This window comes from Rhynchophorus ferrugineus, unplaced genomic scaffold (genome assembly GCF_030347505.1).
Source record: "Rhynchophorus ferrugineus isolate W39M unplaced genomic scaffold, kcgeb_rfMv2 rfM1, whole genome shotgun sequence".
Lineage (NCBI taxonomy): Eukaryota > Metazoa > Arthropoda > Insecta > Coleoptera > Curculionidae > Rhynchophorus > Rhynchophorus ferrugineus.
This window is the reverse complement of record NW_027472580.1, coordinates 49196992-49216681: the sequence shown is the minus strand read 5'-3', so window position 1 is coordinate 49216681 and position 19690 is coordinate 49196992. Positions and strand designations below refer to the sequence as shown.

The following is a 19690-nucleotide window of genomic DNA, read 5'->3' as shown; positions in this document are numbered from 1 at the left end:
GAGACATTAAAATATAAAAAAAATTACGTGAACAATGAACACCAAAATGCATAATATAGCAGAAGTAATTTAGTTTTTATTTCCTGTATAATATATAAATATCCCGTAAAACTTCTATTTAATTTTTATAATTCATTATTATCAGCAATTGTCCATTATTAACAAAAAAACCCTTCAACAAAAACAAATAAAACTACTTATTCAGGAAAATAAAAAACCACCAAATGATACTGATTAGATTTCCTAGTTCTAATTATCTAACAATTATTCCAAGTGGTTTTCAACTAATTCTCGTTATTTTATGAAGTTTAATAACCGTAACTATTTGAACATTTCGTAGAATGTTAGACGCATATATAAAAATCCCGTTAGAACGTAAAGACTACAGGAAAGGAGATTTGAGGAAAAATAGGAAAATAAACCCGTCAAATGCAAATCGCGATAACTTTGGCACTAGGCGATATATGGCGCAAGTTCTGGGGATTTACATCCATTGCGAGCAACGCTAATACGAACGACAACAAACAGAGAGAGAGACAAGGCTTGAAAATCAACTTTTGTTGATGTCTACTAGCCATTTTGTTAATTACCGATATCTGCTGGAACTAGTGCCTACTATCGTATATATACCGGCCGTTGTCCTATTTTTTTTAATAATTGCAATAATTATATCGTCGATTTTGTAATACTATTTTCAATTCTTGAATGCGAATTTACTATATGCGTGCCATTTGGATCAATAATCTTTTGTTATTCTTCTGGAAAAACTATAATTCCATCCGTGTAGAACTTTTAAGAATTCGATGCAAAAAACTGAACCAAGGGATTTTCACAAATCTTGTCTGACCATTGAACACTAAAATTTAAGCATCACACCATTAAGACAGTTTTACATTTATTGAAACAAATGGGATGGGGCGAGCTCTCAGCTATACGGAGACAAAACTTTTCAGCTAATCTCTCTCAATTTTTGTGATATTGACAATAATTCAATAGTTCTATCATTTTTGTGATAGCCTTTCCTATTAGTTAATTCTATCAATTTTTTTTAATTATCAGCTTCAATCGCATCCGTTGTTGTGAATAGAGATTGAACTAATAATTTACCTGGGTTTGTGCAGTTCAGGATGAACAATACCTTTCCAATCTCACCAAGCCTCATCTTTCTTGATACCAATGTTGGTCTTATAACCACTTCTCCGGACTTAGACCACGATTTTTTTCAAACATTATTGTCATACCTTAATGATAGATGTTTTGTTGCATAGAAATATGGAATATATGGAATTTTCAGTGATTCCCATGATGGTTTATTACCATAAATACCACGCATTTTCCGCATTTGGAAATAAAAAAGCAAAATATGATGGAGACAGTCCTCTGAATTACAATAACCGCAATAGCTTTTGTTTGAATTCACAATTCACTTCTCAGGACTTTTTCATTCTATAAATTTTCACGGAACATCTCCATAATTAAATTTCATATCTCTATATATGTTTAAAAACTTGCTTGAATAATAGTTATTTATTATGTAGTGATAATTGTGATTTTTTTCAATTAACCAGTACATTTTCCTATATTTTAACTCCAGTGTTTCTTCCAGCAAAGTTTTGCATCAAGATTCATTCTGAAATACTTTATGTTGTTGCTATATGGAGTAATGTATACCATTATTATATATATTGTTGTTGGTGATTGTGCGGCATGATTATACGTGAAACGCACATGCACATATTTACTTTGTTAATTTCTATTTTCCAGGTTTGGGTCCAATTATTTATAATGCCACTTGCCTGTTATAGTTTTTATGTGACTTCTTTGCTATTATCTCCAACAGCAAAAATCGCAGTGTTAACAGCAAATGTAGCCATCATGATATTTTTCATTTGTGGTATATGACATGTGTAGAGTAGGTAAAGAATTGGCCCCAGTACACTTCCTTATGGTAAATCTGCTTTAGATTATTTTATTGTAGATGAGGTTTCCTCTTATTCAACTCTAATCTAGTTCTGTAGCTTATGAACAAAGCCGTCACGATATACCTTATCGAAAGCTTGCGCTACATCTAAGAATATAGCTGAAATATAAATAGGCTTTTTCAATTACATCTCTTATTCTATGAACCTGGTCAATTGTGTTTATTAATAAACCCGAACTGGTGTGTAGGTATTAGGTTTTCTTCTCACCATAATATAAAATACATAAAAACACATAATTAAATTTGTTATAAACTTATCAATATTGTAGAAAGTTAGTAATATTTCAAAATCAATATCAAAGTTTTTATGCAGTATATCCGATATAATAAAAACAATAATGCATATTAAGTAATTAAAATAAACCAACTAATTCAAGTAGCACTCCGGTCGATTCGATAGAACGTAGGTCATTTCCTACATAAATTAATCCCGGTTTATTTAACCAATATCTTGACCAGGCGCATCAGTTGGTTTCCATCCACTGTATCAAAAGCGGTAATCTGTGCGTTTCCATAATACATCGAAATAAAGGGAACAATAACAGTGATGATTAATTAAATATTATTCGAAAAAAAAACCAACAACACAAAACCTATCGGGTGTATAAAAACGTGGACAGTCTGCGGATCACCATCAATTCACTTCCAGTTCAAAGAGGTGAACATAACGAACATTCCATCCGACAAATGGAAAGGGGATACAGGACATTCACTTACAGTTTAATATTTTTTTATTTATTTGGTGCTTTTACTTGTCGTTCGTACGAATACAAAGAAGGTGAGTGAATTTTGTTCATTTTATTTATTTAATACCGTCCAAGAAATCATATTTGGGTCAACGAAACTAGTTAAGAGAATTACGAGGTCGTTATTATTAAATTTTCGATCGATTCTGCTCAGAAACACAAAACATTTTAAACGAAAATACCAAGTCGGAATAATGAACAGGAAAATCCATGCCGAAAACCGTGAAATATAATGTTTTATTACTTTGACATATTAGGATATCAATGTTTGAATGATAAACATTTTGCCTACTTATAATAACACATTTCTAATACAAAATACTGTTCTGAATAGTAAATTTTATTTTATTTTTTATACATTATTTAATTTTTCCATATTATGATATGGTTATTATTATATTATAATTTCGAATATATACGAATATATAATATATATATACGAATATTTTTCTATAATTTCCATAATATGTAGATTATTTATTTTTCGTTAATTAATAATATCGATGTTAAAAATTTTAAGTGATTTTAAATGCTTTTGTAATTCTAGTTAATTATTTTATTGATAATACAATTTGCTGTAAACTACAAGCTATTGTCATTTCAGCTAAACAAAATAATATTATAATATAACCACACTTTTAACACCGAAGTAATAAGCAACTAAATTTCTCACAATCCTGTCCAGTGTTATCACTTTTATCTATAGTATATATAAATAAATGTTATAAATTTTCTCAATACTAACCCTCACGCCAATTATTACTTTGCATATATGGCTATACAAAATCAATGTTTTCAATATTTTAGTGTTATGGTAAGCTTTAATTTTACAATAAGCAGAATTTAAAATTAAAACATTTTTTATAAAAAATTTTTTTTTTAATTAAGACTTGTGTTTTATAACATAACAAAAGTTTTGAAATAATGTCTTCGAATCAAATTATAGTTCTTTAAATAATTTAGTTTAATACATATAAAGATAATCTAGGGCAAAAAACTTCTTTGCTATTATCTCCAACAGCAAAAATCGCAGTATTATCAGCAAATGTAGCCATCATGACAATAAGAAAATAAATTAACAGTTAATTTGTAGAAATATTTCTCATTAAATAAAAAAAAACTCGTCTTTATTGAAAATGCACTTTTCTTTAATTATAATATTTATATATATATATATATATATATATATATATATATATATATATATATATATATATATATATATACCTACATAAATTATGAATAGCATTATATGTATTTTTATATCTACTGATATAAAATAGTTTTTTATAATATTCATACAAATTCGATCGGTTAATATATTTAGGTAAATTTTTTGTATTATTTGTTAACAATTTCAAAGAATAAAATCATTTACCAACAATGTCACTGCATTGTAATTAAATATGTTAAAAAGTGCAGATATTACAACAGCTTGTACTATAATTCATTGATTATAAAAATGTTTTTTGAGCTGAATAGTCGCATCTATTTACTCCACAAAGATACAATAATAATCTAGATTTATTTTTACCAATTTGAATTTGAATTTATGAAATAAATTCCTTTCATATTTCAAAAAAATGATTCTACCACTTTTTTAATCAATTTCGAAACACTAATTTGGTATAAATAACGTTTATCCAGATTAGATAAGTAGATTATACCGAGCGAGAATTTTTTATTTGTTTGCTTCATTAACCGAAATTTTCGATTATCATTCAGTTATTTAAGCCAGTTTTTGATCTTCGATTTCCCTGTACTTTATCCAGCCACTGTACACCCAGCTTTCTGAAATCCTCAATATATTGCTCATACTGCTTAATATATTACGTAGTACAAAATATATACTAATAAAATTAATGACAAAATGATACAATATATATTAATCAACATATTTTCGCAACATTTCCAAAACGTATACCGAATAATCGTATGCCATGATGCACTGATATGAACAAATGATAACCAGAAGGCCCTATATATAATGAGCTTGGTATCTAGTATTGCTACAACTCTTGTAATGATGTGGTCGAGATCATGCAAAAATATGACATTGCATCCGTTACTCGCTATTACTGGTCTTTTTTGCAGCAATTTATTCAAGTGACGTCGGTATCAATATACGTTACTACACCTGTACCTTGTTGATACCACCATATACCCACAAAACTTTGTGGCCATGAATATTCCACTTCCTTGTCGATGTGGATAGTTCTCCTGAATGAATCCATGACTTTTTGCACTTGAGGTTATCGTAGTAAATCTGCTTTTCATCACCAGTCACAATGCGTCAAACAAAATTCTATTTTTGCCTGGCAAGCAATGAAACCGCGGTAGTGAAACTGTTTGAAAATATATTTTCAGTCAGTCAGTTCTTTTGGATCTTTTCCATTACACGTTAATATCTGGAAACAGTTTATTCATCAACTGATATGGTGTCTGAAAGTTTTTTCAGAGTGTTAACTGGGTTTTTGTTAAATAAATATTGCCAGTCTTTGTCAGTGACCTCTAAATCAATCAATTTTAAATCGTTAAAACCAAATATACATCCAATTTTGGGCGTTACATAATTAGGGTCTGTACACACTGAATAACTCAATAATACTACAAGCAAAACTATTATTTAATGCAGATATATTTCAAAAAAATCAAAATTGACACTTGTTTATATAGTGACTTTGTATTTTCATCAATAGATCAAGAACAACATAGATCAGGTATACACTTAATATATGCCTAATAACGTCATCTCTTATAGAACTGAAAACTTATTGAAGAAACTATTGTAAATTATTACTTAACAACCTGACACTATCCAAATTAACCGAAGAATTTATAATATACTGCTGGTTTCTTCTCAATCATATTGATGATGACTAATTAATTAATGTAAAAACCCATTTATATATAACAAAATATTCGAGGGTATAAAGGATTAGTAGCTGCTTCGAACTCTTCAGTTGGATTTGAAGAATCAAGAATATCGAACGATTTTCGATAAATGGAAAAGTCCAAATTAATCAATTTTAGTGTATTTATCAGTTTATTTTGCATATTTTGTTGTGCTTGCTACGAATATAGAGAAGGTAAGAATATTCGAAAAACATATATTGTTACTTTTGCCCGGTGTATTACATTATTTTAAAATATAACTGGTAGAAATAATATCTTAATTAGGCTGTTATTTTACACTGAACAATTAAAAGTTGTTGAAATATATCGATATATTTTTGGTCATGCTTCACATAAAGTTCAAGTTGATATTTATATTTTTAATTTGAAAAAAATCGACTCGTAATATATTTAACAATAATTTAAGAATGTTTTATATCATATATAGCGTATATCACTAACTGATAAGGATTGAATATTTGTCTTATTATAAATTATAATTTAAAATTTTATTAATTACTTATGTGCACGTAAATTCACTATTTTACTTTATTTTTAAAGTTTTTGTGTTTATAGTGATATTAATGTGATATATATAGATTTGAAATATTTATATATATTACGCAATTTTACGTAAAACATAATATTCAACATAATTACATAAAGATTCCAAATATCACCGCTAACCATTGGTTTAATATTGATTATTTCATTTGAATATTATGTTTATATTAATATATAAAGAAATACAACAATAAATATTATAATATAATTATTATTTATTAATCAAAACAGTAAATGCACATTTTTTATAAGAATATATAATTGCCCATAAAATTAGATTCGAACAATTGTCATTGTCATGTCATTAAAATCAGATAAAATTATTTATTAAAAATAGCTCTTATTTATAATCAGAAACTTGTTTAAGTAAACGTGTTTTTTATTATTATGTGTGTGTTCAAAGTACTGCCCGTTTGTCACCTACGGTCATCTTGTTGCGGTAAAAAATATGAATACCTTTTTAAGTAATCTTGATCTTCTAATGTTAATAAAACGGGCAGTTCTATGTAGAATCAATCAAGCGCTTGTAACTGATTTCATAACACATGCAGTGCTATTTTAGAAATTACTGCTTGGTATTCTAATTTAATTCTTTTCTTTTCAATTAATTATTGGTTTTAACAACTAGCGTTAGTGATAATTTTGCCATGTTTTTCAAGACTTTATGAGTTTAAAATATACTTTAAACATCAATTATATCCACTATTTATTACAAATATTTTATTATTAATAACCTCTCCAACATATACCCTAACAAAATATTTTAAAATAGTGAAAACCAGAGCCGCGTTTATAACAAACTACCTGGAAGGACTGATGATTAGAATATAGTTTATTTTACACAATGTCAAATTGCTTCTGAAGAAGTGTATCTGTTTAAATTGTATCTCATTGTTATTTTATAAAAAAACTCATGTACAAAGTCATGTTATTCTTGTGAAAATTTATGGGAAGCATATTTTATTCCAAAAACTTGCAGTGATTAGTTTCAGTTCTACAAAGATAATGCGGAACATTCAGGCCGACCAAAAATAAATAAAGACGAACAACATGGGGCCACAAGAAAATTAAAATCTACGCCAAACAAAAGAGAATAATTAAATGTTCATCAATCAGATATTTCTAAAAAGCCATTATATTGATTCAAAAGCAAGGAAATTGGGAGTCACGCGAATTGAAGCCGAGATACGTTGGTGGTTGTGCAGAACCGAAATGTTTATTTGATACTTCGTAATCATTAGTGCATGCATGTTTACTGGTGATGAAAAATGAGTGTAACATAAAATGTTTCAAAAATATAAAATATATGCTATAATAGTAAAATCTCAATTTACAAATTAATTATATCAGAACAATAGGAATAAAAAAGTTCTGATTTCCTGCAGGTTATCCAGCAGCTGTATTGCTTCCGCGTAGCTGCGATTTAGTAACCTTATTTTATGTTCTAAGGCTAAGTCTTCCATAAATTTGACATATTTAATTTCGAGCTCATCGTATAGTTCTTCGTTGATTGCGTAGCGATAAGCTTTTTTAACTAATCGAAAAAAATTGTTTTGACAGTATCGAATAATCTCTGATCTTAAGTCAAGCTGGGAATATATTCCGACTAAGCAGTACATTTCCTTTATTTTGAGTCTGATCTCCTTGATTTTTGTCTAGCGTAAGGAGAAAAATAACAGATAAGGTGTTATCGTCTATATCTATCGTCGTATAGCCCAGATCTAGCAGACTATCGAGAAGAAGATTTTTATTGGATTTCATGAAGTTTCAATAGACAATACCTTGAATAATTCATACATCCATCTTGTTAATAGTTCATTGATATGTAAATTATAAAATTCCAAGAATAACTACTCTACTCTGTAAATATAATTTTAACGTAACTGATTCATCAATATTATTTTCTACATGATTTACGTTAATGTGTATTCCGGCCGGTGCAACATAATCGTAGGTATATATAGAAATCTAATTGTCCAAAGATGATTTATATCAATGATCATCGCCGAAAATGCAGTCAATATTCACTTCAACTCAGCTGACTTCGAAGAAAAACTATCGATACAAAGCGCAATAATCATTTAGTTTTAATTGAAACGTTGGTGAAAGCTGACGGACACAAATGAAAATATCCTTTTGTGTCGTAGTGTTACCAAAACAATGGAAAACAAGACAATTTGCTTTTTAGTTTATTTGTTTTTGTTCCATAACACTCAAGCAAAAGGTAAGATATTACTACACTTCATTGGCTTTTTTTTATTATGCTGGATAAATACAATTCCTTATTGAAATCTAATATGAAATACAATCATTGGAGATTTTTATATTACTATTAATGAGATAAAATTATTAATATGAATTAAGTAATATTTACATGAACGATTAGAAACATAGGCGAATCAAAAATTTTCAAACATAAAATTCCAAAAAAAAACACAAATATAAACATTTCACGTTAAATTTGGGTCGTCGGATGATTAACAATTTAAAGGTCACTATAATTGCGATATGGTAATCCAAAACTACATGAATAAATAAAATTGACGCTATAACTAAGAATAGAAAGTTCGTTTTTTTTTTGGTTCTGAAATATTATTCTATGAATGATTTGAGTACACGATTCGTTTAGAATTGATGACTTTCTTTGATTTTAATTGCAAATCACTTAATATAAGCACAATACTTAAGGAGTTAGCATATAAATTAAAAAAATACAATTATACTGAAATGTTATTCCAATATTGTTACGTTACTGTTGGTTAATATTGTTGTAATATATCATATTATTTATTATACAAGATAAGTTAGGATCAGATGAATTCATTTTGAGTTCTTATTAATTTTTCCGTAGATTCAAATTTGATCCTGAAAATATTTTTCCGCCTTTTCACAAAGATTATAAACTTGGAGACTTGGTACCCACAACACTGAAACTCGAAAAAATAAAATCGGCTCTATAAACTAAATTTCAATTTTAAATAAATGGTGTATCTACTTTTTTAATATTTTCTTTACGACGTAATACAAAAAATATTTTACACAAACATAACCTAATCCAAACTCTTATTTCACTTCAGTGTTCTTATCACTTCCTGTGAGTCTGGCGGTTGGGTTGCTGTATGAATAAGATAGTTGTAGAAATTTCCTTTATTTAATCTCATAAATAAAGCTGTAATATTTGATTATACAAGGGCAAATAAATAGTACTTTGAAATAAATCGAAAACGACTTTTTCATTTCTCCAGATTTATTTCGTCGACTTGTCCAACAAATATTCTAAATGTATCCTCCTTAGATAGAATCCCTGTAGAACCTTGTGAACCTAACGTTATTTTCAGTCTTAGAGACAGTTGTTGAATTTGATTGCTCAAATGGCATTTAAAAAATTTATCAAAACGATATTCTCGATGCCGTTTTTCAACTTAGATTAACTAGAACTTAGATCCAATGTAGCTGTCAGACGAAGATGTAGACTGAAGATCAGTTTAATCTTTAATGAAAAACTGAAATAACCACTGAGTGAGAAGCTGTACTATCGCGGTGAAATAACCAAAACCAACCTGCCTATAATTCCGGCCTCATGAGATACAATAATCCCTATTTGTAATTTTGGTCTCAGTAGAAACATTGTCAACTTATGGGGAATTACCCAGGCTGCGGGGAGTCTCATGTTAATTGGGGATTGACATTATACACGGAAAATGCCGTGATTTTAACATCCCATCGCAAAGATAATATTGGTAGTCCGAGTCGGAACATTCCTCGAACACTCGAAATACATGCGGAATTATTTCAAAATATTTTTTAGGTTATATATATATATATATATATATATATATATATATATATATATATATATATATATGTATATATATATATATATATATATATATATATATATGTCGATAATATAATATTTGATTTCGGTGATCCTTGATATTCTTTTATATCATTTGTAAATCTACCAAAAACTCAACAGGTATAAATTGGTTAGTGGTGAAGTGATTTTCAATGCTTCACCAATCTCTGATAGCATAAAAATTAGATGACAAGTGGCGAGCTTACGCTCTACTGGATTTTGATCACTATGGGGTTGAACTTCATTTATATATTCACCATATTAATGGTGAATGCTTTTCTAGTAAACTGTTTGCCTTTAAAAACACTGTTGGCGAATACATGCTCCCAAACTTGTACTTTCAAAAAATATCCATATTTTTGGCCGATATTTTGTTTAATTATAATTTATGTTTAATTATAATTAATAATAATTTATGTTTAACCGATATATCGATGTTTTTTTAACCCGATATTTTTCGAAATTTTTTCAAAAAAATTAAATATATTTTTTAAACTTTATAAAAAAACAATTTAATTATTTTTTATAAACTGTTTAAATTGTTACTTAATTTTAAACGTTTAGAGGATTTTGGTATTTTTTTGTGCTTAATTGTAAAAGTTTATTAATAATATTAATATATATTGCAAGAAAATATGGATATTATTTTTTCTCCGATATATCGATATTTTTTAAAATTTCGATATATTTATGTGTAGTGTTTTAACGGAAATAAGGGAAGGGATTAAGAAATTGGACGGCTGAATCAAGTTCCCGTCAAGCAAAAAGATAAAAAATAAATATTTGAACGATTAATACTTATTCTCTTTTAATTTCTTAAAATAATATTGTTTAATAAATATTATAAATATAATATAATAAATTATTTATGCAACAAATATTTCACCCCAATTTGATAAATTGGCATTTGTAACCCCCTCATTAGTAATCATTTTACTGTCTGTTATTGCTGCTTTGAATATCTGCAAATTGTTCATCATAAGTCAATACAGATTTTTGAGTTTAAGAATTAGATATCATATATTTATTTTTTGCTATATCCACATCAACTTACTGTAAAATGATATATATTCATACCAAGATATTGAGATATTTTTATTTGTAATTTTAAGTTAACTATAAAAATGTATCTTTATTATTTCTGCTAGGCTTTCTGTTCACGTATTCATTGAAAATATTACATTTTCTGGATAGTTATGTAGTTATGATATACGTTATATACAGCAAATAAGAATTTGCATTGTCGTATGAATCTGTGAAAAATCAACTGTATCTTGTCATAGATTGATTATAAGGATCAATATACTTCTATTATGTAACACAAAACGAGTTATTGCACATCAATTATTACTCTGCAAATAAATAGTGCTGATAAACCTACTAAAAAAATACTCATACATCCGAACATATATTTTAGCAACGAATATAATAACCCGCCTTTATGGTTTTACGAAAACCGGTACCATATGTTTATATTTTTAATATGAATGAACCGCGATGACTCAGTTCGTCAAGGTAAACTTGCGAAATATTCGATTGGACGTACAAGATCGAAAACTAATGTTTTCTTAAACCAATTAGTTAACTTTGTTTTCGTTCTGTTTCAGAAGGATCTGCATGCCAACAGTTAGGCGTTCCAGGAATCTGTAAGAGGCTCGAGAATTGCAAAGAAGCAATCGAGAGTTTACGGCTTTACGGAAGACATGACTTTTTAAGATGTGGATTTGTCGACATAGAGGAGGTAATTATTTGGTTTGTAAACACATTTACTTAACGCTATGTAGTATTTAATTTCGTTTCTCTTTATTATGCTTCAAAAAAGGTTGAAATAGCAAGGTGTCTTTAAAAAAAAAACTTTTTATAAACAGAAACATAGACTCGTTAATTTAAGTTTTTTGAATTTATAATTAGCATACACTTTTTTCGCTGGTAAAGTTTTATCCGGTTTAAACCGTAATTTTAACATTTTAATATTTAATTTTACTAATGTAAAAATGCAGGTATTCAATAAGTTGGAAAAACGAAAATTAAACGAAAATAATTAAAAGCATTTATAATTGTAAACAATAGTTTTTAATAACCCTTCAATTTATAAGCCCTATATAAGAGACTCCAGAGAAGTGAACAAGATGTAGTAGACAAAATATATAGTAAATAAAATGAGTAATATTTTAATTTTGTTTGTTATGTATGATGTTTATATTGTTTACGCAAACTGCAATATTTTTTTCTCTCCTTAAAAATAATTAATCTCAATGCGATTGCAGTTATCAATATTTTAGGATAATTAATGAAATTAAACTAGTGGTAAAACACTTAACTCAGAATAAAATGAAATTTGCGTCAATAGATACTTGATATATAATGTTGCTCAATGTTCAAGTTCTATGTTCGACTGTATAATTTGTTTTAATGTATTTTCACTGATTTCTCCGTCCATTATGGACCGATTTCCAAAAATTTTTCACACTTCGGAAGTTGTCCCATTAAAAGCAAATCAGGATCTTATAGTGGAATCAGGGGAAATTGAGGCAAACCTTCAAATTTCAAAGGCACGTACAAAGTTTTCACATTTTTTTAATCTAAAATAATCAAATATTTGATAGTAGTCCGAAAGTCGTTCAGTTCAAAAGCCGTTCAGTTTGCTTTTTAAGCACTAACCATATTATATGGGAAGCCCTAGTAATATAGCAGACAACTGTTTCTATGGTGTAGTGGTTATAGTGTTCAGCTCACACGCGGATGTCACTCGACTTTTTGTTTTTCTTTTCTAGTTCGGTTAGAGCATTTCTAAAATCATCTAGACTAGGTAGCGGATCTCAGAGCCTGAAGCGTTTCTTATTTTCAAACATTTTTTAACATATTAAATAAAATAACTGCGTAATTTACTGAGTAAATATCTAACACTAAAAAGAGATAAATAAAATATTTTATTCTCTTGTAACAGTATTGGAACTCAATCGAAAAGTCCCCTGCCTAACACAAAGATGACGCTACTAGAATTAAATGCATATGTTTTTTAGTTAGCTTTAGTTTTTAGTTAGTTAGATGCGTGTATAAATTTGACTGCTGTCAGATCATTAGTTTGTGAATCATAGTATTTTGAGTGAAGCAACTTTTGCTACTGTGAAAAAAATGGATAAAAAGGAATTTCGCGTGTTGATAAAATATTGCTTTTTGAAGGGAAAAAATACAGTTGAAGAAAAAACTTGGCTTCATGTCGAGTTTCCGGACACTGCCACAGGAAAACCAACCATCAAGGATTGGTATGCTAAGTTTAGACGTGGTGAAATGAGCACCGAAGACGGTGAACACAGTAGACGCCCAAAAGAGGTTGTAACCGACGAAAACATTTAAAATATCCTCAAAATGATTTTCAATGACCGTAAATTGAAATAGCATGAAATAGCAGACACTCTAAAGATATCAACTAAACATGTACATCACATCATTCAAGAATATTTGGGTATAAGAAATCTTTGTGTAAAGTGGGTGCCGCGCGAGCTCACTTTTGACTAAAAACAACGACGAGTTGATGATTCGGAGCAGTGTTTGAAGATGATCAAGCGTAATAAACCCAAGTTTTTGCGTATATATGTGACCGTGAATGAAACATGACTTCTTCATTTCACTCTGAAGTTCAATCGACAGTCATCCGAGTGAACTGCACACGATGGAACCGCTCCAAAGCGTGGGAAAATGCAACAGTCGGCTGGCAAGATTATAGCGTCTGTATTTTGGAAGGCGCATGGAATAATTTTCATTGACTACCTTGAAAAAGGAAGGACCATCAACAGCGACTATTACATAGCGTTATTGGACCGTTTGAAGGACAAAATCGCCGAAAAACGGCTGCATTTGAAGAAAAAGAAATTGCTGCTTCACCAATACAATGCATCATGTCACAAGTCAGTGAAAACGGTAGCAAAAATCCATGAATTGGGCTTCCAATTGCTTCCTCATCCACTGTATTCTCCAAATCTGGCCCCCAGCGACTATTTCCTATTCTCAGATCTCAAAAGAATGTTCGCTTGGAAGAAATCGTCGAATGAAGAGGTGATCGCCGAAACTGAGGCCTATTTTGAAGCAAAGGACAAATCGTATTACAAAAATGGCATCGAAAATTTGGAGGGTCGCTATAATCAGTGTATCACTATCATATCACATAAAACTAATTTTGCCAAAAAGATTTATTTTATATTTTTATTGTTTTACTATGGTAAGCCGGGGACTTTTCAATTAACCTATTATCTTTATTTTTCATCCACTAGCATTTATGTACTTTTCATACTCTAATCATGTATGCATATTGTCTATAACAGCATCAGTAACCATTCCTTACATACTCTTATCAAATGCACTTGCTTACACATGATATTTTTTAATAACCATTAGTAATAATGACACTAATATGAATATAAACAAATTTAACATACCATACCAAACAGTCTTCGTTAACTAATTTCATTTTACATTATCTGCCATTATGTAAGCTTTGTTTGCACCTAATTAATAATCCTATTCTGTTAATTTTGGTGATGCCACAGCTAGAATATATCAGAATATTTATTCGTACTTTAATACTAGTTAAGTTTTTTACTGAATATAATACTAATGATATATAGTTGACTAACGCATACTTACTGGTGTTGATATATATGTATAAATTCAATTTACCGCTTCAGTTTCTCTATAATTTGTTCATATTTAGGATTACTAATAAAATAACTAGTTTTTTAAAATTATTTCTTTCCGAATTGCATCAAATTCCCACTTTTCGAACCAGACATAAAAAATGTATGAGTGAATTAAAATATGGTGAAAATTTAATCCTAGAATTAGCAAATAATAAATATAAATAGATGTAGATTATCATACTGCATATGCGCAGAATAAACCAAGCATATCGATCTAAAGTAGCAGTGAACATTGAACTGAATAATGTTGAACATTTTTGTTTCATTATTTTATTTGCATTAGAATATTGCAGTATATAAATACTAAACTGAAAGTCAAAATTAAATTTGACAACATTGCTACGTTTTAACGTCTTAAATTCAGATGATTTGAGTTCACTACTACTTTGGATATACATCTTGTTCACTTCCGGGTCGTCTTTATTTAAGCAAATGAGATTAGGACTCTACTTGATACACTATCTTTCCGGTTCTTTAATTGCTCCACATACCATAATAAATAAAGTCCTAATCAGTTGATAAATGAGCACTATTAACTTAAATAAGATAGTCTGATTAGGGGAGCCTCAGTACCAGAGCTTCCGTGTTGAAGATGCAACTTATAATGACTACAAAATGTCAACTAGTGTTAGTCAAATCCGGAAATTCAAGTTTTCCTTAGTTATTATAAAAGTTAATTATTAAAATTGAATGACATTTTTAATTCTATTGTTTATAAATAGAATGAAATTATTGAATAACCTTATAGCTTCTGGTTCAATTAATTAAAAGTTTGGAACGCTCTCTATAATACACTACGGCTTCCACTATATTTAGTTTTTCTTCATTTAAATCATTAGCACTTCCAATTTTACCATATAAATATGAAATTGGTCTTGAATTTATATTTTTCTTTTTGATTTACCATTTAGTAGATAAGTCTAGTATAGCGGATGTGCGTCAGAAATTACATACTCACTATCGTATTCGTTTACTGAAATAAGCGGCTCTAGACTTAATTGTTTTCGTTAATATTAAATTCTCATTCTTCGGCTCCAGAATAATAAAAACTGTGAATCAGATTTAACCTTTTCTCGGTCTAATAAAGCGGATATGACGGAAGTTATTGACTCACAATTTTATTTTACTTAAAATTCAATTTCATTCTTACATTTTGTAACGTTATTCAAACAATTAGACATATTAGACATAGACATTATTTGTTAATGTTAAACTTAACTAATATTCAGCATAAGATTAATATATAAACCTTTATTGTTTGTGTTAGTGGTAATTTATTGTAGTTTCATAATTTTAACATATTATAAAATTTAATATTATAGTATTGTCAGATTTATATGTTTTATTGTATTGTGCATACACATAATAAAAATACACAGGAAACACATGCATGAATGTTTACAAGTATTTAACACTCTCATTCACGCTATTAACCATAGTATAGATCAGATCGAATATCATCTTGAATTCTCTTTCTTCAGGGTTGTTGATATACCTTTTAGCCGAAATATCAACCCAATTTTTATAATCTTCATGAAAGTGGACCGTTTCTCCGGCAAAGCTTGTGATATTGATGGGCATAAGTGCTGGTCGAACGGAGAAATTCTTTTGGTACATCTCCAAATTTGTTTAATTACCTCCCGATATTCTAGTTTTCACTTTATAAAGAAAGCAAACGGTGGTAACTTCATGCTAAGATAAAGATAATTTCGTGGTTATCATTTCAAAAGCTTTTAGGCGCTTTCATATTTTTTTAGTTCTTTTTCATGTTGTTTCCTGTCCGGGTCATTCTTTGTTTGACAAATAAAAATCATCAGTTTTAAGATGGGCACACCGTTATTTGGATTATTTGTTCAGCTAGAGCATCAATCATTTTACAGTAGTGAAGTATAATTATTTAAAAATACATTTTAATTCGCACAACATGCAACATAGCTACAGTTGTTACTAAAACCTTAAGAGGTATTGCATATTCAAGTCTTACACCTAACACTTTTTTTTATTATTTTAGGTGGTATGTTGTCCCGAAATAGGAGACAGAAACCCACAGATAGAAGCGACCACTATAGACAGTCGAGTAGTATGGGGAGGTAACACTAACGGCAATAGTGTAAAACGAAAAAGTGATATAAGTAAGTATGACAATTAATATAACAAAAGCGTTATAAAAATGTTTTTAAAAACTTAAACAACTGTAACTTAAAAACTACAAATTCCACTAATTGTTCTAAAAGAGTTTCTCAAAGAGAATACCGTTAGCTAAATATACTTCTCAACGAAATACAGGCCTGTAAACATATGATAACGTCAGACATAACCAAACTAAATTGAATGTATTTATTTTATTTAAGTATGCATGTGTTCAACTACTTCACTTCACTGTAATCTAACGGATTATATGAAGTCTACTCAATTCACATTAAATCTGAATTTTCATAGGAGTTACCTATGCTAAATTTCCATGACCTAGGAGCACCAAGTTTCTCAAATTAGAAAGAGAAATTTTCCTTTCAAAAACTTTTCAGAAATAATACTTAAACCATATTCCGCGAGGTACCAGATATACTGTTAAGGCGCTCTTATCCGCGAACACTCATTCTATGATCTATTAAATTGATTGTAATAAGTCATCATCAGTCTACATCGTTCAAAAAGTCTTGCATTAAGAACAATACATTTTATCGATTTACTTAAGACTGATGGTCCAGTCCAGGTTAACGGGATTCACGGATATCATGTAATTTTTCGATAAAAGACCTTGAATCTGGCCAATATTTATTGTTTCAAGGTAAATTAATAACCCACGTTTGGAAATTAAAGAAATTATACGCCATATAGGGTGAGTCATTGGTTTTTAACTCGCATGTATCAGTAAGTCAGTATTTTATGTATCAGTATTTTAAAAATATCGAAGAAAAACAGAAATCAAGTCGAACTTTAAATTCGAAAAAAAAAATATTACTTATTTTTAAAATATCAGTGATAACTAATACCGAATTTTAAATAATTCATATTATTCAAAACTCAAGTTATAATTAAACCAATTTAATGAAATTTATTAGGTATATATCATACATACAAACAATTATCCTTTAAAATATCATTCCGTATCTTTCAGTAATTATTTCCTTTAAACTATTTTTTTACCTAATTATGGTTACAGAAATATCAAATGCTAATAATTGTTAATTCATTAATATTAATTCATATGCCTATTAATTTATTTTTGCATTCGAAATTTTCAAAGAATTCCATCACAAGACTGGTAATAAATTCATCAAATCAAATAATACTCCTTAAATACATTAAATAAATATAAAAAATACATGAGTATGAAATCCGTTGTCACAATTTATATATTTTAATTACAGTGTGCGAAAAATACGTAAAAGAATATCGCATAAAAAGTACCATCGAATTTCACATTATCAATGGAGTTGATGCCTATGAAGGACAATTTCCCCATATGGTAAGTTCAACTCTTGCCTGTTAACTTGTATTATGCAGGCTAATTGATTTTAGGCCGCCCTTGGTTTCCCTGCTGAAACAGATCCCGATGTAATCGATTTTCGAAGATGTGGGGGATCATTAATATCAACTAAGTTCGTTCTGTCGGCGGCTCATTGTTTTATCTGTGCTGCCTGTGCTGACCCAGTCAAAGCACGATTCGGTGTCATTAACATAACGTAAGGATTTTTTATCCATAAATGTTATTTGAAATACCAACAAAACTGAAATAAATAACGGATTTTAGAGATTCACTGAAGGCTCAAGATGTAGATGTCAAATCAACAATACCCCACCCACAATATAATCCAACGTCAAAACATAATGATATTGCTTTGATTGAGTTGATTAAAGACGTAGTAATGGATAAACTAATATATCCAGCTTGTTTATATACTCGAAATAATGATCCAATCGGCCTAATCATATCGGGCTGGGGAAACACAGGTAAAATACAAAAACTAATATATATTTTTGTCAACTTACACTAAAAACTTAATTTGATCACTGAATTTTTTACAGCTAACGACGGTTCAGACAAACGATCGCCGATTCTACAAACTGGGGAAGTGAATCCGGTTGCCATAAACAATTGCAATACAACTATCGTTTCTAAAAACCAGGATTCACTGAAGGTTATCGTTCAAACGCAGATATGTGCCATATCGAAGTCGGACGCCTGCACAGTAAGTTTAAATAATAAAATAAGACAATAAAACATTAATGTGTTCGTTTTAGGGAGACTCGGGAGGACCATTACAAGTTCAAAGATCTGATGGCACCTATGGCATCGTCGGTGTTGTTTCTTGGGGTATAAATTGTGGAACCAGTATACCTGGTATCTACACCAGGGTTTATAGTTATTTAGATTGGATAGAAGAAAAAGTGTGGCCCGGATAAATAAAACTATATTTTCACTTTTTGTTTTCACTTCATCCCAATTTGTAAATAAAACTATATTTTTGAAGGAATAGTTTTGGATCTCAAATCATCATTCCTGTTACTACTTTTTCAGAAGAACAATGCAAAAATTGTATTCGAGGGTATAATTGAAAATATTCTGCATATTTTATTTTATTCGATTCGACGACACAACAAACATTAATTTGTGAAAATATGGTGGCAATATTAATACATCTATTATCTGTATAGTTAAATTATTTTTACTACTTAATGTGAACAGGAATAATAATGACTGCATTCACTCAAATTATTCCGATAATATAGTAGCTCAGATAATGTGATTTATATAAAGCAAGATTTTCAACAAGGTTGTTTAATACTGTTTAAAAAAAAAAACAACTTTTGTGCATGACCATGAACACAAATTAGCTATTAAGATAATATTATAGTAATACTAATGTAATATCAATCTGTCATTTCATAGGCGATACGAGGATCTGTAAAAAATAAATAACAGCAAAAGTATTTAAAAACAACA

General features: G+C 29.1%; 1 protein-coding gene across 4 annotated transcripts; it reads left to right on the top strand.

Moving 5' to 3' along the window:
- The first annotated feature begins 2438 nt into the window (after positions 1-2438).
- On the top strand, positions 2439-19674 carry LOC143198080 (serine protease persephone). 4 transcript variants are annotated; one of them, XM_076407046.1, is made up of 8 exons: positions 2439-2759; positions 11656-11786; positions 16754-16874; positions 18114-18211; positions 18265-18428; positions 18497-18696; positions 18772-18935; positions 18988-19674. In XM_076407046.1, exons 1-8 carry the CDS (start codon positions 2669-2671, stop codon positions 19147-19149), a joined length of 1131 nt encoding a protein of 376 aa, XP_076263161.1. In that variant the 5' UTR covers positions 2439-2668; the 3' UTR covers positions 19150-19674. The 4 variants fall into 4 exon arrangements, with proteins under 4 accessions (XP_076263161.1, XP_076263155.1, XP_076263171.1 ...); XM_076407040.1 differs by having other exon boundaries at positions 11653-11786; XM_076407056.1 differs by lacking the exon at positions 2439-2759 and adding an exon at positions 8259-8410 and having other exon boundaries at positions 11653-11786.
- Positions 19675-19690: the final 16 nt, after the last annotated feature.

Bases quoted from the DNA above. Each gene is read 5' to 3' on its own strand.
- LOC143198080 (XM_076407040.1), top strand. From the start codon at position 2,669: ATGGAAAGGGGATACAGGACATTCACTTACAGTTTAATATTTTTTTAT. The intron at 16,875-18,113 runs GTAAGTATGACA...TTTTAATTACAG, and splicing joins AAAACGAAAAAGTGATATAA to TGTGCGAAAAATACGTAAAA. The intron at 18,212-18,264 runs GTAAGTTCAACT...AATTGATTTTAG, and splicing joins AAGGACAATTTCCCCATATG to GCCGCCCTTGGTTTCCCTGC.